At 33.6% G+C, this 24,658-nt stretch overlaps 1 protein-coding gene across 4 annotated transcripts in view; it reads right to left on the bottom strand.

Annotated features, from left to right (window-relative positions):
* DPH6 (diphthamine biosynthesis 6) overlaps nucleotides 1-24,658 on the bottom strand; it is a 182,583-nt gene that overhangs the window by 116,923 nt on the left and 41,002 nt on the right. For all 4 annotated transcript variants that reach the window (XM_065753850.1, XM_065753849.1, XM_065753859.1 and 1 more), the window contains exons 4-8: nucleotides 24,199-24,272; nucleotides 22,086-22,204; nucleotides 9,562-9,623; nucleotides 5,347-5,441; nucleotides 609-696 (exon numbers count right to left, since the gene is read on the bottom strand). In XM_065753850.1, coding sequence (XP_065609922.1) covers nucleotides 609-696; nucleotides 5,347-5,441; nucleotides 9,562-9,623; nucleotides 22,086-22,204; nucleotides 24,199-24,272 — 438 coding nt within the window. The remainder of the gene's footprint in view (nucleotides 1-608; nucleotides 697-5,346; nucleotides 5,442-9,561; nucleotides 9,624-22,085; nucleotides 22,205-24,198; nucleotides 24,273-24,658) is intronic.

Below are 24,658 nucleotides of genomic sequence, written 5' to 3' on the forward strand. Positions count from 1 at the left end.
TTTCCTATTCCTGTTCTCCACATTATATGGAATCAGGAACTAATAAGGAACTAATGAATACCTGTTAACTACTGACAATTCTTTCAAGCTTATAGACCTGGATAGCTTTTCTCTATGTTTGAAAGTCATTCATTAGATGTAACTTTCATACAGAAATAATTAAACAATCAGCATGTTTAACACTCAAGCACTAGAGGTTCAGAAGGTTTTAGAAATGCCCACTCTGCAACAGAAGCAGCATAAAGAGATGTCACCCCCCAGCAAACCAACACTGTTCATATGGTTCCTAATACAGATGCATTCTATGCTCTGTGGCTAGCTGTATAATGCAGGTTGCATATCTACATGACTGAACCATGCTGGTTGAATAACAAGGTTTCAAAAGGAAAAACTGCTACACAAGTATGCTACCTTCATTCATTCATTCAACAAGTAAGCATTTATATTGGGATTTTCATGTGCCATGTTCTGAAATTCAACTAAATGCATACATCTTTATTTCAATGTACACAAATGAACAAATGAGAAGGTGCAGCTTATCTCCAAACTGTGACAATGTAACAAAAAAAACATGCTTTAAAAAGAGATTATATTTGGAATTTACTTACCTTATTCTCCAGATGCATTTTCAAAAAATGAAGGTAGGCCACAGGTGCAAATGCATCAGCTGAATGCATAACTACTTCAGCCGAATCACTGAAATGCAAAGTTGTTAGAATTGTATATTAATGTACAACATTGTACATATTGCCAATGCTTACTCGCTGTGTAAAAGACAGCAAGATAACCGATTAAGAATATATTAATTTTTTTAACAATTAAGAAAAACTGTTTGCTGTAAAAAAAAAACTCTGTTGAACATCATGCTATCTTCATTAATTTTCAGAAGGAATAATATATACTTCCAGATCAGAATATTTAGCTAGACATAGCCTATGCAATCATAATTGACATTTATTTTGCATTCCAGAGACTAATAAGTAATGCAATCTTTTCATTTTATCAATGCGAGACTTTTAAAAGTCTGTTTTTCTTGATTAATGCTTTGGGGACTAGTTCTTGAAATATTAACACCATGCAATATTTCATGCTGAGAAACTGACTGATTTGACCATCTTGCATCTGATACTGAAAACTACTAGACACAACTTTTTAGTGCCAAATGTGTTGGTAGAAATGATAAACTTACTGTGTGCTGATTCAAATTAGTTAATTGTAGTTTTTATTTTTACAGACACAATCTGTCACATTTTGATTCACAAGAGGCTTTATCTGTTATATCCATCTGCATGGTTTTACTACTTAAGCAAAAGGTAGCTCTTGGATATAAACATCAGAAAGTGAGAAATTCGGATGCATTACAAGAAAACCTGAAAATTCCTATAAGAAATGCTGAAGATATGCAGTTAATGTTCTTGAAATCACAGAGCTCTTAAGACTTCCACTATTAAACGAGTTTGGCCTGGGGATTCCAAACAAGATTTCTAGTAATAATATATGCAAACTGGAAACAGCTGAACTTGGCCAGATTCCACTTGCTTAATGAAAGTGTAAAATTAACAGAAATATCTGCTTTGTAAAATGTGTCTTAGGATTTAAAATCAACCTCCTTAAGACAATCACCATCACTATATTGTAAATAAACACCTTTTGCATAAGAAATTCACTTTTAATGAGCTTTTAATTTCTTGATTATACAGCTTCATTCTGGAGAGTAACTATCGAGACTTATAAGACTGAAATATCACTTCTTCTGTTAGGTCTTCTTAAAGATAGTCCCTTAAGATTAAAGTAATTCTTTCCAAACGATCACAGTGCCTACTAATTCAAACAGGAACTTTGCAGATGGGTAGAAAATCACTTTGGAAATTTTTACTAGTAGGTGCACATTGATAGAAATCAATAAAACAACAGCAATGGAGAAGTCTGGTACTAGGATTAGGGTTAGGTTAGTTTGAAAAACTGTCCTAATCATCTGATCCCTCAAATAACCTTGAAGATCTGGGAAATTACTTTAAAACAGCTAGTAATATTTTCACAAAATAAACAAAAGTTAGGGCAAGTCTTCTTTGTCATTTTTTTTTTCTCCTCAAGTTTACATATTTAGTTTTGATTCTAAACCTAATCACAGAGCTAACAATGAAGTAATCAATGCAAAATTACACTTCCAAAACATTTTCAATATATCAATTCAACTTTGAAAACAAATTAAAGCATTCTGCATTCCATACATACTAATGGGCCTTTATTATAACATTAGATGGCCTTCACATAAACAAAAACTATGGTTTCCAGAGGTGCCAATTGTACTATAAATATGAATATAACGCCAGGGAGGAAATGCTTGGTATCTCTTAAATACTGAGCATAAGAAAGCTGACAACTGACAAGACATTCTGGTAAAACCAGATTAAATCCATCTGACTCCTGGTTGAATATTTTTATTGTAAGATCTTTGTTTCTTTGCTAAATATTGTTTATTTTCAAATATTTCACTCAATTTGGCATGCTTAGATTGTGAGGCATATTTTTTAATGAAGATTGAATGGTTTTGCAAGACAATTTAATATTCAAATGCAAAATTAACCCTACATTCTTTCATTAAAATGACTCCCACTTTTCCATAACTGACCCATAGTGGTTACTTACTTCCTTATATAGCAGATTCCCTTTTTCAAAGATGACAATGCGAAAACACAGTCACAAATTTCATGTGACAGAATCAGTAACCACTGAAAATACTACCCAAAAGTAGCATTGTGAATGATAAGCATATCTGGTAGAATTTTAGTGTGGGAAGCTGCAGGGGTGCCTTCTGTGAGAAGAGACCAGGGACTGTCCCCGTATACAGTTCCAGCTGGCTCCAAAAAGGACTTTATAACTGACCAAAGCTGAGCCCATCAGCCACACAAGTAGCCAAAGCAGGAGCAGGTTCCTAGCTGAAGCTGCAGCCTATTCATATTAATCTAGCTGCTCACTGTAGCAGCCCATTACTTTTTCACAAATCAAGTCTGTTTTGCCCATGACGGTAATATGACTAAGCCATTTCTCTGACCTTATCTTGACCCATGAGCTCTCTCACCTTAATTTTTTCACCTGTGAAGTGTGAAGGTAGCCTGGTGGACATTTGCCAGCCAGCCAAAGCTAATACACTGTAATTATTATATAGGAAAGAATATCTCCAATGATTCCCACAGAAACTTCCTCTAGCAAAATGTTTCTAAGGTACTTAGGAACCTTGAAAAATTCATACAGGTTTTAACCTCTTTCTTGTAATTCTTAAAATGCCATTTAAGCTTAAAAAAAATAAATAACAATTATCAGGATGTATATCTCAACCATGTCTATTTAGATTCACCCATTGAATATGAAAAACAAGAATAAAAACTCAGTTATAAATCATAAATAACAAATTATTATACACAACATTTAATGAAAAAGAAATTACATAGATTTTTATTGTAGCAGTTCATAAGGTAATAGATTTTTACAGGAATGGCCCTTAAATGGTATACTTTTATGACAAAATAGGAGAGAGCTAAGCAGGACTGAGAAACAAAATTTCAGTGTAGCTATTCAGTTTCCACTATAGAAATGTATATTTAGAACTAGCTTGAATAACTGCTTAAAAGCCTACCAAAGCCTACTATTTATTATTAACCACTGATTCATGTACTTGCCTTTTCCTATTTTCAACCCAGACCATCTCTGTTTTTGCTATTCTTAGTGAACTAAATAGCTTATTAAACTACTCATAGAGAGAAATACATTTAGAATATTATTGTGATATTCTTACTAAACTACTATTTAGCTGATACTAAACCATTGTGCTCTCCTAAAAATGTCCTCAAATTCTATTTAAATATAATTCCTGTAGGATCTGGTGGAAGGATAAAAAGCACTCTCCCCCCACACGACAGCAACTAAAAATTTCTTACAAGATTTGATGTTTTCTATGTAATGTGTTATCACAGAATAGTTTGGGTTGGAAGTTGTGTAAACTAACATCCTATTTCAGGTGTGCAAAGAGTTCCTTCCAAAGGAACACTGGTGAACTGTACATTCAGTTCCAATGGAATACCTAGATATAATCTGTAACATGAGAAACCATCAAGTATATTTAAAAATGTAAACTATAAACTAAACAAATTTAAGCCAAAATCTTACACAAGTGTACTTAATCAGTTAAACCCTAGCTACCCTTCTTCTGAAGTATATTTTTTGTTGCAAGTGTTGCAATATGAATGCTGAACAGGCCACAACTGGAAATGGGCAGTATTTCTCTAACAAAACTGGAACTGGTAAGACTTTATTACTTCAGTAGAACTCATATCAGATGTTAAATACAAAAATGAAGACCTCCAGACTCAAATTATCTAGTTTTTCAGTTGACTATGTTGGACAAGTCATGCAGACAATGAATAGACTTCCACTACAGCAGCTTCTGAAACTTTTCACATTTTATCTATTGCTCCTTCCCTCCCTAATGCCCTTTAAAAGGAACAGAGTTGAACAGTTTCTGGTTCTCTGCTCTATATAAACAGATACCAGTGGCATGGAAAAAATGAAACAAATAGATCTTCATTGTGAAAGCTTTAACCATGTCTATACGCACAATAATCTTGACCTTCCATAAGATGACCATCATCAATACATGATTCCGGGTGTGTTTACTTGGTTAAGAAAAGGAACAGCAGTAGAAACATCTCACTCAAAGCAAGCGGGTTTAGCTATTTAACAGACTAACAAGAAACTTAGGTCAATAATAAAACAAACATTATTCATATCCCACTATACAGATTTCAGCAATTTACAACAAAAGAATAAGCTACTCAGTATATATTGGATGGATTCATCCAATGTTATTATTTAAAATATCCTTTAATAATGGAAGAAAATTTTTTTTGTTATCATTCTAGAATAGCTGCTAAACTTACACTCACTTGCACACACACACACAAACACACACACAGAGTTAATCGAACCCGCAGGCTACTGATGTGGCAGTTTATCAAATGTAGCTGTAATGAAAGATAAATATTACAGGCAGTTCACACTTCATGAAAGGATAAAAGTGTCAGTGTGTAGGTACCAGTTTTACTGCAGGCCATAATCAGCAAGTAAACGAAAGTGCAAATGTCTAAGAAGTTTATAGCTTTCTATGAAGGCCTCGTCCTGTCAGGTACTGATTTAGGTTTTCAGAGGACTTGGCCAGTGTTACACAAAGTGAGTGTTTGTGAACTTAGAGGACATGTTTTTAACTATGCCAACAAAAGCTGCGTCAAACTAAATGTGAAAATGCTCCCATTGCTTTAATATAAGGAAATGGAAGAAACTGTTCCTTACACAACTATTTTCTTCTTAAAGAGAGGGCAGTCCAGAGTGAATGTTTCATATTCTCCACCTTCTCCACAAACATGGACACCATATTTCTCAGAAATCTAACACAAAAGGAAAATTTAAATACACAGGTATTACATTAAAGCACTCAAATACATCTTGCCAAAAACTTCAGTGTGTACCAACTAAAAGACCACTGATTAAAATAATGAAAAAATTCAAATACCACATGAAAGCTTCTTGATTTCTTTGTATCATGTATCACAATAATCTATGAATTACCATTTTTTTATTTTTTAAGTAGAATTGGTACTGCAGTACTCAGATAAACAAATCAAATCAAATCCTAATCATTCTTCCACAAGAGACTGGAAAGTTTGTTCAGGCACATGAATCTGGTTCTCTCCCTTTGTCACACATAGTTCACTTCTGTGAGAAATTTGTACCGTAAATTAATACAAGATGTAGCACTTTTCATAGCAGTGTACAACAAATAAAATGCTTGTCAACAGAGTTAACAATTGCTTCAATATTTTTGTGAATAACTATTTATTTCACAAAAATTCTCATAAATTGAACTTTCCAAGTCAAAAGCAAAAAGCAAAAGCAAAAACTGAAGAGGTAACAATGTGTTATTTACATTCCAAATCATACTAAATATGCTTGCTATGTGTATTAAATAAATATATTTATAACTACTTCTGAAACTCGGAATCACAGTAAAACAGATAATTGCATAATTCAGTAAATTTCAAATAAGACACGACTAACATCAGTGACCATGGAGCATGGACCAAAGTTCATTTGCTTCAGTAAGAACACAACTGTTGAACAGCTCATTGTAATTCTATATTAATTTACTGTATCAATTGGTAGTAATCAACTAAGCGCAACAAGCTCTGAGCACAGGGACAGCCTTGCCTTTTTCTGAATGAAAATTCAGATCATATCACATTCATTTAAATTCAGTTAGTTAAACAAAAGTCTTAAGTTCTCTTCAAACTTGTTTTTTTTTTGGATGGAAATTGTAAAGGGTAAATGATCTGAGGAAACACTACCTCAGTAATGCTCTATGAGACCTTGTGGTCTAAGTGGTCTTCTGGTGGAAAAATTAAGTCTGCTTTGTAATACATTAAGAAAAAATGATTTAATATGTCTTACTATTGAAGACATTTTTCATTTTCTTCAAAAGAAAATGAACAGAAAAAACCTTTAATCAAGCGCTCATTATAAATTACATTTCTGACACAAGAGAGAACTTCATCTGTCAACAATAGCAAAAAGATTTCTACAGGACAAATACATCAAGAATAATTAATGTTGATGCAATAAGAACGGACAACCTACAAACAGTTAGTCAAAACCTTTTATTCTTCTTCTTGGAGTTTCCATAAAATAAACAAATAATTGAAGCCCCATAAACAAACTGTAACTATAATGAAGGAGAGAAACCTGGACAAGATCTTCATAACAGAATCATTTTCAACAGTGAAAAGAAGTCACTTTTAAAATTGGTAGTTCTAAATATTAGTACCTGTAATAGTTATAGGCAATTGATACCAAATACTCAAAAAGCGAAAGACACTTAACTATGTCTGTAGTGGGAAATTCATTTTATCAACGTTACTGGCTTTACGATCATGCTTGACAGCAATTATACTGGATGCTAAAGAATTTTTCAGTTCCCACTAATGTCAACAGGAACCGAGCACAGCAACCCTTGTGCATAGAACAGACATTTAATGTGCATTTCAGTAATGAGTGGTATTTTAAAGATGTTATCAACAACAACAGAAACGTATCTTTTAATCATTCAGAAAATTAATATCTTTTCAAAGACTAATATATTCTGCTTTGCAAGACGGAAGTTATAGTCATTGTGAGACAATGTAGACTCTAATCTAAATTTCGTGATTGCTAGGACTGGCCTCAAATGAGCCAGAAAAGTAAAAATTACACAACTAAAAATGCATGTCCAATTCAAAATCCCTAAGAAATATAAGACGAATAGCCTAGAAGTTAGTTTCTTCATAACTCAAGTACACAACCAGTCAAAGGGTATATAAAAGAAGAGTTCAAACACTACCGAAACAATAGTCCCTTCTAAACTTGTGAACAACAGACAGAGCAAAGCTGACTTCCTGAATGAAGTTGAGTATGAGACAGAATATATGAATTCCAGTTCTTCCTGCCCAAGCAAAGACTCTTTTTCCAAATCAGAAATTGTAACAGCTAGTAAATTCCATGTAACTATATAAATGCTCTTTACATCCAGAATCGCTGATCAACTTGTAAGGCAAGTTCACAAATGACTAAAAAAACCTCTTATTAGTAGGGACAAAAGTACAAACAAATATTACCATATTATACATTTAGCATTCTATTAATAAATTCCAAAGAGAGAGATTTGGCAGGTTGCCAATAAATTCTTCAATGTAAAAAGCTCCTGGTATGAAACCTTCATACTAGAGAACTATGTAGTAATTTAGCAATTACATAGCAATTCCTCAGTAATTAAGGACTTACGATATAGAAAAAAAAAATTCAGAAACATTCTTTGCCACTGTCCTAAACCTATAATCATGATAAAAGTATGGATCATCACTGCACTCATGAACTGAATCTCCTGTAGGCACTGAGAACAATAATACAAAATAAATTCAAAGATCTTCCCACTTAATACTTAACTTTTTTTCCCCACTTAACACAATCAGAAGACTGAAAATTTAGGCAGCAATTTTCCCCCAAATTAAATAATTTCATAGATTATATCAAAGCTTTTTTTCCTCTTTTAAGTAACATGCTGATCAGAACAATAAAAAGTTTCTCCTCCTTCCTGTAAACAACTTGCTGTCACATTCTACCAGGATTTCTGATGTGGCATTCATCAGGTTGCATAATTTTTCAAATCAGAAACCTCTGAAGTTTATAGTCACTAGTTTGTTTTTAGTCACTCCTTAAAGCCAACTATGTATCCAGAAAAGGCAATTTATCTGTACTTTGACTTTCACAGCATGCACATGTAGAGGAAACTGCTACATACACAAGCAGCAGCTGTGCAGCCTCCCTGACAACAAGCCAATAAGCAGTTACAAATACTTTGCTCATGAGCTCCACATCTTTCTTCCCAAATCTCTCCCTCATTCCTCTGTGAGTTGGCAGTGAAAAAAACTATATATTAAGACAGAAAATCACAAAAGAAAATGGTAATGATTACATTTTTTTATTTTAGTTTTTTCAGAACAAGCGATACATCATGCAGATTCTCACCATCTGTTGACCAGCAAGTACCAAAGCAGCAGCTGCCCCTCAAATCAACTCTCCACAGCTTTTTTGTTCAACACAATGCCATACTGCATGGCACATCCCTTTGGCCAGTTTGGGTCATGTGTCCTAATTCTGTCCTCTCCCAGCTCTCCTAGTCTCATTGCTGGCAGAGCAGGTAAGGGTCAGGTTGGGTATTACAAAAAGGTTCTTCACCAGAGGATGAAGAACTGAAAAAGGCTTCCCAGGGCAGTGACCATGCTGCCAGAGTTCATGGAGCATTTTGACAACACTCTCAGACATAGGGCCTGGAATTTTGGTGCTCCAGAGTGTAGTCAGGAGTCAGACCTGATGATCCTTGTGGGTCCCTTCCAACCAGGGAAATTCTATAAGCCTATGAGTGTTTGGCTCTTAAGAGCACCTGCTCATCAACTTCCAGATCAGTGTGTTGACTTTCTAATGAAGTCAAAACATGGCCTCATAGCAGACACTATCAATAAAATCAACTCTGTCTCAGTTGAAACCAGGAAAGGACTTTTAATGTGTGTGAGGACAAGAAAAGAGCAAGCTCTCTTTGTCACAGCATCACAGACAACATACAAATGCACACTTTCAGGACAATTACTCTCAGATTGTACATAGCTCAATGTTTGATGCTTCAACTTCAAACTCAAAGAAGAATGTACAAAATATGGTCTTATTCTTAGACACCATTTCTTTAAATAACTGTACTAGCTCCATCTATAAGAATTTCCATGTTTTAATAGACTACATATCCCTATGAACAGAATTAAGTATATGCTTGGGAATAAACTTCTTACTCAAATTTTGAAAGACCCTATTATATGCACACAGAATTGTCACATCCATTACTGGGTGTTAACTTTTCTGACTTTCTATAGCATTGCATTCAAATTACAACTTTGTCTATTAGTATTCTCAGTAAAACAGTAATACCTCCAAAAGATAAGGCTCCATTTCATCCAGTGTTTTTCCAAGGTGCTTATCTGGATCTAAACCTGAAAAAAAAAAAAGTGTTAAAATATGCTTTACGAAGTAATGTTATGACTTATTTTTTTTTAAATGTAGCACATCTACCATAGAAATTAGTCCCACTATACCTAAAATAAGATCTATCCTAAAGAAAACCAACTTTGTCAGAATTCTCTCATCCCCCTCAGGCAACATATTTTCACGTTGGTGACGAATAAGGCCAATTATTTTTGTACTGCATGCCAACTAGATAAGCTGTTGTTTTCCTTCCCTAAAAATTTCAATAATCAGCAAAGTAAACACAGTTCACAGTAATAGATAATCCACACAGAAATCACCTTCCCAAGTCAGAAGTTGAGTTGGAAACTAACATACGTGCAGAAAGGAAACTTTCTAAATTAAAATACAAGTTTTTGTAGCTTCTGCAAGATACAATTAATTGTTGTAAAAGACTAACTTTCCCTTAAAAAAACAAACAAACAAAAAACCACTCATACAAATCTCACAGAAAACGGCAAGAATTAGAAAGGAGATATAAAGGAGATATAAAGAGTATCTATCTATAAAATATTAATATTACGTAAATCTCTTCATATCTTTTTTATATTTTCTTAATATACTCTCTGATGCATCACAAAATATTTGGTAAGAATTTTCTGTAATCATTTCCTCTTTCTAGACAATAAAAGTGAGCTTTATTAGCACTTCATAGGCCCAATACCTTGCCTCTCTTCATTCCTTTCTTAGCTTCTTGCCTTTTTGAGTTTTTAGGGCTGCTACATGGTCTCTTCTTAGGAGATACAGAAATAATTGGCAGTAATCAGCACTGGGATTAAAAAAAAAAAACACCCAAGAAAAACTGTTTTAAGAACTGACATACTCATCAAAGAGTAACCAAATAAACATCCTAGATGGATATGAGACTAAGTGGTCAAAAGGTCTCAACATTCAAAGTAAGACAGAAAAACAGAATGATCACTTCTAAAAGTGAAGGTAAATTGGGAAGTTCCCAGTGATCACATTTCTTAGTGCTCATCACAATACTTGTCTATTTCTTCCTAGTGTACTACTTTATATAATGCTATCATCAAAGAGCTGCCACCAGAATGCCTCAATTTAGAAGCAATTTCTAAAGTATGTTCCTTGCAAAGCACTTTAGCTCAACTGATGATGGAAGTTGTTATATAAATGTATGGTTTACTATTATATAAAGTCTTCGCTGAGTTCAAATAGCTGATATGCCTTTCAATTTTTACAATGTTGCTTTTGGTATATTCAAATTTCAGTGAAATTTCAAAACATAATAGTTTTTAAATATTTCATTAAAGCACATTAAAATTCCCTACCTGAGGAAACACTTTACAAGCTGCTTAATAATTAAAATGAAAGAGGACAGTTTTTCCACCTCTGTTCTTCTTAGTATTGATTTATTGCTCTTTATTAACAGAATAATTGCTACGTAGAAGATAATGAACATCTATGCTTGTGAAAAATCAATTCAAAATATTTTATTTTCAATATACTTACTTTGCTTTGAAAGGCAATTTTTTTTTAAATATATTTCAAAATCCTACCATTTTCTATCCTGTATCATCAGGCCAATAGTGGATACTTCTAGCAGGATATATTTGTTAATCTGCCACATAAAGGACAATAGAGTAAAAAAGGTAAATAAAGGAGATGTTCATTAAAAACTACCTTTATTCTAGAAATGAAGACTACTTAAATGTATACATACTTCATGCATTATCAGATGAGGTTAACTGATTAACCCTAAACTGGGTATTGGTTTGTCTCATTATTCTGATGTGTTTCTCATCTATGTTGCACAAACTCTATATATGTGTACATATATTCTGTATCTATACTCTTTGCTATAAACTTATTCAGATTACTCAAGGAAAAATAGATACACAAGATACATAAGAATTTAATTAGAAAATGATGAACTATCATACAGAACATGCAACTTGGGATGAATATTTTTTAATGACTTACAATATCAATAGCATACAGTCTTCATTTTTAAATAAAAAAATACAGCATTCAGCTGCTCCTTCTTCTTCTAATAGGTATGAATTTGCTTACCCACTGTTTTTAAACTTCTTGTAATGATTTAGCTGGAGAACATTTTCTCCAGTGTGGACAGAGCAAATTTACTCCTCAACTTAAAAGATCATGAAACACGTGCAGCTATCATGACCAACTCATTAAATATAGAATAGATGCATTTGTAGTACACACTGTGGAGAAAGCTGATCATGCCTACAGTAAACAGTTGCAATGACTGTTATCTTCCAATGAACAACAACTTAGCATTATGTCCTTAAATTTAATGGGACACGTGTGAGAACCATTTCATAATACTCATTACATAAAATTAGATTAACATTCACCATTAATATCTCCGCTTTTCTGACATATTCAGTCCCTCTCCTTAATAAAACAGTTTAAAGTAAATTCTCATTACAAACAAGCCAGAAAGGAAAGTTGTTAAATCCAGACATACTAATATATTATTCCTCTCACAACCTTTCCTTGATTTTCAGGAGAATACTTTGTTTAGCTCCCATTTAATAAATCATAGCAACTATAAAGAAACTGTTGTACAAATATTACACAAAATATAAAGTAATTGGCTGTGTTCAGGCTTTGGTAAACTCTTCAATATTTATTATCCTTACCTACATAAAAAAAATCTATAGAAGTGCAATTTAACTATTCTATTACTTAATAGTATTCTACCTTCTGGATGGCTTGTCTTTCTTTAGAAAAGTGTACTTTCTTTTTATTTTTTACTAAGTTTGCATTGTGAGAAAATAAAGATCATCTGCTGAAGACATCAAGAACCAACACAACCAGTAGTTTGCAGAATCAGTAACCCACATTGCAATTGCAAATAATAATACATGTATAGAGGAAACCATAGGCCTACTGCTAAAGAATAATAAAGTATTTTACCATACTTACAAACCATATTTAACAAACAGATTTACTGCTTATACATTAGTCACCCTGAAGTAATGCCCCCTATATATTTCCATGGAAACTACAACTATCCATCAAGCACAGAAGAACACTATTGATAAAACAGATTCTCAGCTACAGAACACTATTTTTCAACACAGTCACCACCACTATTGGTGCATTTTTGCCAGAGATGAACAAAAGCCTGCATGCCATACTCCAAAAAATCTGCAGAAGTGACCCACCACTGAGATCACCACTTCAGAAACGCACCTCCCACTGCCTCAGTGTGCTCACATCCATCCACTGTTTGGTCTCCAAAAAAAATTCAGTAAGTGTTGATGATTGTATACAGGTGCCACATGTCCCACATGTAGGAATTCAATGACGCACCTCTGCTAAGATACACTTACTCACATGACATTTTATTAGATTGTCCCTTTGCTACCACATATAATGCTGCAAAAAAATATAACATTAGTGGAAAGATTCAATTTCTACTGCTATGTGACCCACCATCTTCTTCTGATACTGCAGACTACAATAATAAAATAGGAGGTAATATTTCTGGAGCAGGATTTGTAAATCTACTCTTCTATTTGGTATGGTTTTTGTCTTTTCTTTTTTTTCTTTTTTATGTTTTGATTTAAATGAAGGAGTAGATTGATTAAAGTCTAAGTCATTTTAAGCGTCTTAAAGAAAAACAATGTATTGCAAATTCTTAGTAATTTCAATTTAACCACATCTTCTAGATTTCATCATAAAACTAGCCAGGAAGAAAGCTGGATGGATGGATAAACCAACAACAAGGTCCGGATCTGGATGATTGTTGAAAAAGGAATAAATTAATTAGGAAGAGAACTGTAATTTGCAGCACTGACATCTATTTTACTTAACTCTCATGTATCAATGGGAAGCAATTACAATTCAATTAAAATATTCACTTTTATTACTTTACTGACTGACCTTGAAGTTAATGCCTGTGTTATTTAATTGCATCATCTATGAATAAATGTTAACCCTAGAATGTTATGCCCCATTATTTTCAATGCATTTTTAACTCCCCAGCTGAATTACATCAGTCAATTTATGATGTCCTGTCAAGAAAGCAAGTGGGGCTTTATTTCTTTGAGATAGATCAGTATATGATGACACAAACACCTTGCAAGATTTGCTGCTTTTAGCAGTACCCAAGTAAAACACGTTGTGCTTTCACCTCAACTTTTGTTTTAATGTAAAACCAGTACATAATGGTACAAACTGTATAATTACTTCAAGGCAATATCAGCTCCATCTGCAATTACTGACAAATCCACTGACAGGAACAGAATTCTTGCACCTATCAACAATGGTTACACAACTCTTGTGCACAATCACAAGACAAATGTCATAGAAAATTGTAGCAATGTAAACACCAGGGTAGAAATTCAGGGCTTTGTTTGGTGGTGAAAAATATCTATCAAAAAATGTTACTAAAAGGCATTTCACTGGTGTTAAGTATTAGTGTTAGGTTACTTCCAAATTAGTATAGAGAATAGGAAGTACCTGATATCACTTGCGTTTTTCACAACCATTGAAAAAAATCAAGTTCCATTTTCACAAGCTGAGTAAATAATAATCAAACAATGATTAGTATTAAGAAAATAGTGGTGCATAAATTATTTCTGAGAGCTACATTGAACCAACCTGTAACCTTTGGAGTTGGAGCAGAGACTATGCGACTAACTGTTGTAAAATCCTATACCTGACATCTTTTTTTTTTTCTTTAAATAATCATCAATTTTTCTGAAACAGGTCTAAGTACTTCTATTTTATTGGGATAACTGACTCCTTATGGGAATAATAATAGAGAATCTGGAGACATCACTGCTCTTCAAGGTTAGTGATAACGTCAGAATATGCTCCCAGAACAGTTTATTTAGGAACATAGTTCACTTTCTTCCTCAGAAGTTCATCAAACACCTAAGCTAGGTTAGTCTGATGTCATCAGATTTTAAAATTCAAGAGGTAAAAGCCTGTAAAACTCTCCATGGCAGAAATGTTTATTTTACCTTGTGATTTCCTAAAGTTAATTGTATTTCAATTACATCCAAGATTCAAAGTAACTTAGCTTTAACATTTCAAAAAAAAAAAAAAAAAAAGAAAGAAAACTCAGTAATACTTTCAAGAAATTTTGTAACAGTTGAATATTTTCACACACACTTTTAAAATTCTAAAATGTTCATAGTTTAAGATAACATTGTGTAAGAAGTGTTTAAAAACAGTATAAACTGTTGTTTTCAATTCCATTTTTCTTCTCTGATCTTTCAAAACAAAGACAGTATACAACAAATGGTTCACCTCACTGAAATTGTTCCCCCTACCAACTTCCCCTCAGGAATTTCAGTGAACTTCAAGAGACATTACAAACTGGGCTCATACTGCTACTAACGTATGGCTTTCCTCACACAGATCTGTTTTCAGAATTCTTAAACTTCAGAATAGTGAAATGTTTTGAGAGGAATTATTTTAGAGCTGGTATCTACAACATTTTATTATTACTCTATTTCATTAAAAGAGTTCAGCCATCATAGTTCAGTTTTTTGGTTTTTTTTAATTTTTTTTCTCCTTACACAAGATGCTGAAATTTCTGTGCTTTAAACATTTGAAGCACCATTAAGCTTTGAAGAAAGGGATTAAAAATTGATTCTGTGGCAAGAACAAGTGCTTACATTTGTTTCACTATCATTAAACTCATCCCACACAGACAATTTATAAAATGTTTAAGATGCACAGCTCCCAGATAAATCAACAGAGACTTCTGGAAGAGCAAGCCAGTAGCAAAAGCTAGAACAGAAATGAATAATCAATTTATAAAAGAACTCAGAGACCTGGAAGGCAAGGCATTATTAGCCCTAACTACACACATGTATTTAAAGGTTTGAGTTTAAGTTCCATTTCAGCACCAAAATCTGCATAGCAATTGCGCATTCAGAATTTAAATTTTACCAAACATTTAAAAGCAGTAAGTAATAAGTTATTGTTAACAAAACACCAGCTCTATCTCTTGCTTTTTATTCTGTTACGCCAACTTCTGACATTTTTTCTAAACTTATTCTCTTCCTCCATTTTTCAACTCAAAGCTTGATTGTCTTGTCTCCTTCATTAAAATACTTCCTTTTCTCTTTTACTTTAATTGCCTAATGGCCCATTCTTAGCTCATTTCAGTCTTTCCAATTCTTTTTCAGTGATATGATCTCCCCAAATTGCAAAATGATTTTTGCACACATAAGCTGTCTGCCTTTGACATTTCGTTAAGAAGGTAATACACTTAATCAACTCCATCACAATGCAGTGACGGAGCAGTGTCACAGCTGCACAGAGAGGTGGTGGAGTCTCCTTCTCTGGAGACATTCAAGACCTGCCTGGACGCCTACCTGTGCAACCTGGGCTAGGGAGCTGCTGTGGCAGGGGACTGGACTTGATGATCTCTAGAGGTCCCTTCCATCCCCTACAATTCTATGATTCCTACTTACATTTTTCTGTTTTCAGGTACATTCATTTCCCCAATCTTCCTTCTAACTCTTGTTATCTGTAACCATTTAAAATATTAACACTCTTTCCAGTTGTACACATCTTCAGCCTATAACGCTCAAGAGATAGTTGAGAAGGAATCATTTATCTCTAATACACCTCTAAGTCTGCTCAAGCAAACTGCCACAATCTCTTTTTCCATAACATTCTATTCTCAACTACTTTTCTAGCCATACAAAGCTCTTTCTGAAGAAACCAGAGCTTAAACTAATAAAAAAGTATCCATCATCCATAAGCAGATACAAAAGTAAATGACATTACTAAAGCAAAGATTATTTTATTCCTCGATTTTTCTAAACTTTAGGCTATGCTTTGAACAAAGACTTCACATAAATTTATCAGTTCTTAGTCCTTTTTTTTCCCCTTCACTTATCTCTTTTGCATCATATTTTTCATGAATTCCAAGATAATTTTAATTAATCTCTGATCTCGCATCTAACTTCGTAGTCTTCCACTTTGATTTCTTTTTCCCCCCATGTGGATCTATTACTCCAAGGAAAAAAACATTAAAAACAGAATAACCTGACCCTAAAATAGCACCTGTAGTTTCAGAATTGTTCTCAGGCCCTTTCATACAATATCTGGTGAACAAACAGGTGCAGCACATTTTACTGTCAATAATAAGAACAATGTAGCTAAATAAAGTAGTAAACACATGTATTAGGCAACTTACATAAGGCAAAAATGTAAATACACTTAAACTCTAATGGTCCAGATAAATTTTGGAAGCTTTGTTTGAAAATTGAACAATAGTATAAAGAGAATTGAGAATATCTTCCTTAAGTGCATCTTAGCTATAAATTTGATCTACCTTATATATTAAGGCAACAGACAGTAATAACTATGCATAAAATGTTATCACATGTATACAAGATAATCCCTGAAGAGTTTAAATTAATATTTCTCTAATAAAAGTATAAGGCTACTTTTTAGAACACATTATTGCTAACAGACTTGACAATCACTAAAATATTGCAGTATTTGAGAGTGTTATTTGCCATTCCACTTCTATTTATGATAAAGAGATGTCTTTCATACACAAAAATACAACATCAAGACAAGGTTGTAAAAACTGTCACAGCTCATATGCATGGTATCTGCCCCCCAACCGCACTCCCCCCCAAAAAAAGGAAAAAACACCTTTAAATAAGCTGAACTAGCTAAGAATAATGACAACATTTACTTAATCAGCAATAACAACAAAAATAAATAAATAAAATCCATACAATGCAGTATAGAAGAAAACAACTGGGATGTTCTTTTGATTTTTTTTAACAAAAATCTTCCTTTTATTATGTCTTTGAACTGTTTAAGGATATTCTGAAAAATATCTAGAGAAATCCAGTATGTTCCCCTGTGTTGATAACAGATTCTTACCACTTCTCCTGTATTTAAAATTGCTCAGTACTAAAAATTATACATATTCTCATGGAAAGCATTCTTTCTCTTTGCAGACACAACTCATACAAACACCAATTCTACATGATCATAGGATTGATATTCCAGCCAGTCTGGATTGGTACTAAGCTTTCTATGGAAATATATATTTTTACCCCCCACACACAGTAAGCTCCCTGCAGAACTCCAGTATCATCCAACTGCAGTGATTCATTCTGCAGTCACACAATCACAGTCAAAGGGGCAGAAGCAAGAACAACTTGTGGTCTGGAACAGTCTGACAGAAGGAGAAAAGGAGATCACCTTCTGACAGCAACTCCCTATTAGCTCAGTTTATCTGTAGCACTTAAAATAAACTCTTTGGAGCTTAGACATAATTTGAGTGGAGTTCCTTTTCTACTACTCTATACATAAGTATAATCTTACCTTCCCTAGAATTAATGGCAGTCTAACAATTTCAAGGAGTCAAGATTTCAATTCTGTACAGTAGTAACATGCAAATGTAATAAAAACAATGCAGGTGGTTTATTTTAAGCAAAGACGTACCACAGGTACCTCTCTGATTTAATTATACTAAGAATTAACATTCTATCTTTTTCAATGAGAAGTTGATATAAAAAAAACCCACAACAATCCAACAGCCATACACAGCCTGAAACAGCAACTTTTCAAAGGAGGCAAACATCAGGATCTTCTTGCAGTAATAGAGACTAGAGTGACATGCACGTACTTTAGACAGCTTATTTTCAAGAGCGAACTTTAGGATTTGTTGACAGATAGAAGATGGTAATGGATCCCTAAGGACTCATTACTCCACTGTTGGAGGGAAACAGCCTAGGTAATCAAGTAGGATTCACCCCAATTCAAAATTCAGACTTTCACAATCCTTTTGATTTCAACTCTACCCATGATTTGAATCACAGAATTGTAGAGATCATCTAGTCCAACTTCTCATCCAAAGCACATTCCCTAAAGGTTAAACTTGTCCAGACAGGTTTTGAATACCTCCAGAGAAAGAGTTTCCACAACATCCCTAGGGAGTTTATATTTTTCAATTATTCAATTCAATAACTAATCATTACTATAAACAAAGTGGGATAAAATGCAGTGCATAAACCAACTAGTACATAAAGAAAAACAGGCATTTGGGCTTACACTTCGACTGAAGTACTGAAGATTTTCCTTTCAGTTTAAACAGTGTGCACATATTCTCTAAAAATATATTGAAGATGAACATTGCTCGTATAACATCACAGAAAACGACAGTTGTTGAGGGCAAATGATTCTAACTACACAACACAAAAATAATTCCAACTGCATTAACAGAACAGAATTTTTTAACATTTTAAAATCTATAAATGCTACTTAGGTTTCAGAGTCAATTCTTGTATCTGCAAGAATTAGACATAGTTAATTAGGCAAGTAAATTAAAAACATTTAAAACTCTAAACTTCCTCACTAAAAATTGAGAGTAAAAATTCCTTCCCAATATAACCTTCCTCCTCCTCTCACTCCAAGTTGAGTATTAGAGCTTTCACTGCAGTAGTTTTAGAGCCTGGTACAGTTAGAAGTGCATAACATTAACAAGTAATAAATGTATCTCTAATGATTGTTTTAAATCTACACAGCACGCCCAGAGGAAGGATGTCAAAACTGCACCTTTCGACTGTGATATACTACACTGTCTCACACAAGCAAGTGATATTACTGGAACTTCAAGTGCCAAATACTAATGATTCTAACTGGTTTTATTTCAGCTGTTACCAAATGATCTCATTCTAACTTCTTAGGACTTCCATTGAAGGACGATATATTTCAACTACAAAAATATCATGCATCACACAGGCATCTTCAACAACAAAAAAGTGGCACTGCAGACAGATATGCACACCAAACTATTTTTTCTAATTGCTTAGGCTTGTGTGGAATGTTCTTCATTAGGCCCTCCAAAACATACTCTAAAGGAAATCAAGTTAATGTACTTATAGATCAACAGAAGGCATGTGACGAGGCATGCTGACAATACTACTCTTGCATGCAAGAGAACAAGTGAGAACAATTGGTATTCCATCTGGAAAAGCATACTGCTCTAAGATAGAAAACTCTTGCCACTGGCAAAGTTTATGGAATTAATTCGTAATGGCGGATTTAAGGAAATGTACTAAACTAATGCTCATTTACTTGCATAATTATGTGTTTTCTGTGTAAACCGACAGGCTTTACCTTGCCAATACTGGCACTGAGTTAACAGAAAACAGGACAAGGCAGGTGTACAAGTATGCCAGTTCTTACGAATATCAAGCTCAAGTTACTGATTTGCTTCTTGAATTAACATCTGTACAATGTACTACATAATGTGTTACTGTTCAGACTATTAAATCTGTTATTTTCATTATTTTCATTGCAGTTTAGCTTTGATTATTAATTTAAGAGGCAAAAAGTTAACCTGTGTCTTAGCTTCTTTGCTACCTGATATGTTAAACAGCCTTCATACCTTAAATTCACTTTAATAAGGCATGCAATTATTAAAGCATTACAGAATGGCTCCAGAGCACACAAGCTCCATTAAATTTGCCTATATCTAATTATGTTTGCCTGAGGCAGGTGAGAAATTTACTCTGATAAGATCTTTCTTTTACCTGTAGCCAAAAATAAAAATAAAAAGGAAAAAAAAATCTCACACATTTTCTATCTAATTGCTATCTACAAGTATTTATGGCATTTGCTCCTCAAATGAATAGTCAACAAAGGACTCTTTGTGCACTAACAAGTCTGCTTTAAGTTTTCTTCTTTTAAAAGGCTGCAGAATACAAAGGAAAAGCTGCTTCAGGGATGAGGCAATGATGTTTATCTGTGAAGCAGTTTTACCTCTTGTTTAAATCATATATACAAAGAAAATATTTCAGATGAATTATAAATAGCATTTACTTGGTCCACTTTGGGGCCAGTGTTTGTTTTCCACAATTAATTCCGTTTACTTATTCAAAATTAAGTGAAAACAACAAACCCGAAGAAAAATAATTTTGATCAGAAAAAGCACGTTGTATATTTTTCTTGGCATTCATTTTTAATTTTTTGGCTTAAGGAACAGAAATATTTTATTTTACAAAAAATAGAGCAAAGAAAACCTAAAAAACTTTACATGGGTTGAAAATCTCATTCCCTCACATTTTTAAATTTTAAAAAAGTTTAACATAGTACAAAACACAGCATTTAACACTGATGGTCTCCCAGACATTCAGGAAAATACTATTAAATTGCATCACTTGTTACCTTTCTGTTAATTTGGGAACAAGGCATCTCTAGTATTTCTAATCCTGCTAACAAGATCTTATGCAAAACCATCATACTGATAATATAAAAGCAGTTAAAAACATTATCAGCTAAAGATAAGCGAGTAAAGAAAGATCAGAAATAAATAATCTTTAAAAATAATGGAATTCACACAAAGTCTAAAGGGATGATCATTCAATTCTTGGTTAATATTTCAGAAGGAATAATTTTCTATAAAAGAGTCCTTTAAAGAAGATAAACACACCATAAGAATTTAATTTGAAAATCGTCAAAAGAGCCAGTTATCAGAATTTTAAGGGAAGTTTATGCAACTCTTTTTTTAAACATACTGCATTAGTCACTAAAGCCATTGATGCTCCTGAATTATACTAGCCATTCTTCAGTCCAAAGGACCACAGACCTTCACTCAACTCAGAAAAGAAATGGTCCTCTGGTCATGTGTTATGCATAAAACCTCATCTAATATTTTTTGAATGCACTGCCACATAGAAGCCTAAAATGAATATAGTGTACCATATTTATCATATTCCATATTTCTCAGCCATATTTTTATGTGGCACAGAAAGCACGTCATTCGATAACACTTGCTATAAAACTTCACTTGAACTCTAAGTAATAAACAAATACATAATCTTCTGATTTGCTCTATTATACAAACCTCATATGAAATATTTGACAATGCAAAGATGTTAATACTCCAGTACAACTAAGAAGCTATACTGTAAAAACTATTTCCTTAGAAAAAAACAAGAAACTTGCAATTTGCCATATGCTTTGTAAACTCAGAGACTGTTAAAATGTTTTGGCCTCTTGCAATTACATATTGTTTTACATTAATTTGTTATATTTCTATTAAATCTTTTATGGTTGTTTCACAACAGTGTCTAGTCACCAGTTGGCCTAATCTATAAATGTCAGCACAGTGAACCACTGAATTATGCATGCATCTTTACTACAATTCAAAACTAAGCCATAACACAAAACGTGCAAAGTAATTTAATAACTATGTTATGAAGAATTACTTTCCAGCTTTGACTGGAGTAAAGAATTAGTTGTATATAGGGAGTTATTCAGAGAGCATGACTGTTATTCAACCATATTGGTTTTGTGATTTGTTGTTTTTAAAATTTCTTTATCCTCATACCAACATTTTTTACCCAAAAATGTCAATTTTTTTTTCTGTTTTTCTCTCTTACGCTATGGATTTATTCACTGAAGTTTCAGTAGACAACACTGTTCAGAGTCTAAATACATACCAAAAGCTGCCACTTTTATGATTATGGCTTCAATGTTAGATGATATCATTTCTCTAAGCAATATGTCCTCCTTCCGACGCCAAAGGTAGGCTAAAGGCTGAAGATTAAGTCTTTTGCATCTTAAAAAAAAAGTTACAAAAAATGAAAACCAAGGATTATATTTTTGTACAGATTAATTTAAAATTAACAAAAACAAAGTCAAACATTTAACAGAAAGGTGATCTTATTTTAACTACAATTTAACTACATAAGATGTAACTCATGGATGTAAATAAATTTGCATAAAAATGTAAGGAAAACTGAGAGGAAATGTATTTCTAAACTTTTACAGATGCAAATCCATTAACATCTTAGGAAATGGTAACTTTTTATGAACACAGCTAAGGCAAGAGTTACCTCTGTGTGATAACTTGCACACATCGGTAAATAAAATTTGCTATTTTCAACAAACCGGTGAAGAAGCTAATGAAGAGAATCACTAACAGAAATGTTTACAATTTGAGGTACAAATTAATAACCTGATAATATAAATTTAATTATTTGTTTTTATATATATCATACTGATATAGTACATGATTATCATAGTAGAGAATCACTAATTTGCAGTACTGACGGTTAACCCTTCTGCTAGTTGTTAAGTACCATCAGTTGGTGATAAAATGTATAAGGCCTACATTCTGGAAAATTTAAAACATTTAAAATATGGGGACTATCACAATGTGTGGCAACAGAAGGAGATAACAGTGCCTTCTACAGGAACACAAGCACTATGGAGCAATAAAAGATCGAAAACAAAAAAGATCAGTTCATCCCTTCTGACAACTGATAATGACTCCAGAGGAGTACAATCTCAGCTGCTAATCCTTAAATGAAGGTGAGGAGGGGCAGACCCAGAGTCCACTCCTTCAGATTACTCAGGTGCATCTAAGCTCCCTGGGTTAGCCAAGCCTTCTCACCTGGTGCTCCACCATTGGTTCAGGCCATGACCTGGCAATTCCACTGCACCTATTGTTCCTTGATATCAGTATGGACAAGGAAAGTTACAGAAGAGAAGAAGAAAGGAGCTATTTCTGACTGTAATTTGCCTCTGTAAAGAAATCACCTGTGCTAGGTAACTTTCTGATGTAAGCAGAGCTGGCATTATATCAAGTTCAACATTATTACAATCCATAGAGTATTTCACATATTTGCTTGTATCATCAAATAACTAATGGACTCACAAAATTATAATTCATCTTTAGGCTTCCTTTGCATTTCTGAAGCATATGATTTTTTTTTTCCACACTCAAATTTTGATTAACATACAATTTGCAACAATTCCCATTACATAATTATTTCTTTGTTTTCTATTGGGCCTGTCTGAAGTATCACAATTTATCGAAGCTTAAATAATGTGCACAGTAGAAATGACTGCTGAAGTTTCCTGATTAATGACTATAGATCTCAGCTTTCAAGGAATCATTGAATCATAGGGGTTGGAAAGGACCTCAAGAGACTATCGAGTCCAACCCCCTTGCCAAAGCAGGTTCCCTACACCAGGTCACACAGGTAGGTGTCCAGGCGGGTCTTGAATATCTCCAGAGAAGAAGACTCCACAACCCCCCTGGGCAGCCTGTACCAGTGCTCCATCACCCTCACCGTAAAGTTTTTGCACACATTAGCGCAGAACCTCCTGTGTCAGCAGGAAGTAACAGAAGATTGGTGAATAAGGATTATCTTCCATTTAATTGCTGGCAATAAGTCACAAAACGCACCCACTTAAAAACTTCACTGAAAAAATACATATATTTCTCCACTGTCTCTGTAGTTGATTTTAACTGAAGCTCATTCAAAGACCTGAACCTATCTAAACTTGGAGAGTAATTTCAAACTCCGATACACTTTCTACTGGAGTTTTACTAATAACATGTATCACATACTAAGCTAATAAATTTGAAACACAGACTCGGGAAAAAAAAAAGAAAAAAATATTTACATTATCAAATTGAATGAATTAGGTATCACAGAACATGAGAAATATAGTAAATTTTACTGTTCCAGAATTTGTTGGAAAACAAATGAACAAAACACTTTCCAGAACGTCTACAGTAATAAAAATATAATGTTCTCTTACACATCTTCAACTCGAACTCTCTGGTAGTCAGAAAGAATAGCTCCCACAGACACACCCTCTACTCCTTCTTTGTCCTAAAAGAAGACAAAGAACAATGACAAATACTGCATATTGGCCTAAAAAAAGTTTCAGTACTTCTATCAGAAGAATCAACCAAGCATAAAAAATTTCCCCTTTGCTCAATACACATAACCAAATGGGCTGCAATACAGGTCTCACATAGAAAAGAGCAACGCTAGTGGCCTACAAGATGGTTATGACTCCAATATAGTATGGAAGTACAATCCTACAAGGAATAATCACTGTAGCTGAAAAAAAAAAGCCACAGATTTAACAGCATATATTAATATTTTTCTGACATGCTGAAAATTACTCACAACTCTTGACTGTAACTGAGATGTTAGCTATTCCAGCTACGAGTAAATCAGTAACATACAACCATAAACATTAATCAAAATGT

The sequence above is a fragment of the Cyrtonyx montezumae genome, unplaced genomic scaffold (genome assembly GCF_038088225.1).
Source record: "Cyrtonyx montezumae isolate F1298 unplaced genomic scaffold, pur_monq_1.0 scaffold_10, whole genome shotgun sequence".
NCBI classification, from domain to species: Eukaryota; Metazoa; Chordata; class Aves; order Galliformes; family Odontophoridae; genus Cyrtonyx; species Cyrtonyx montezumae.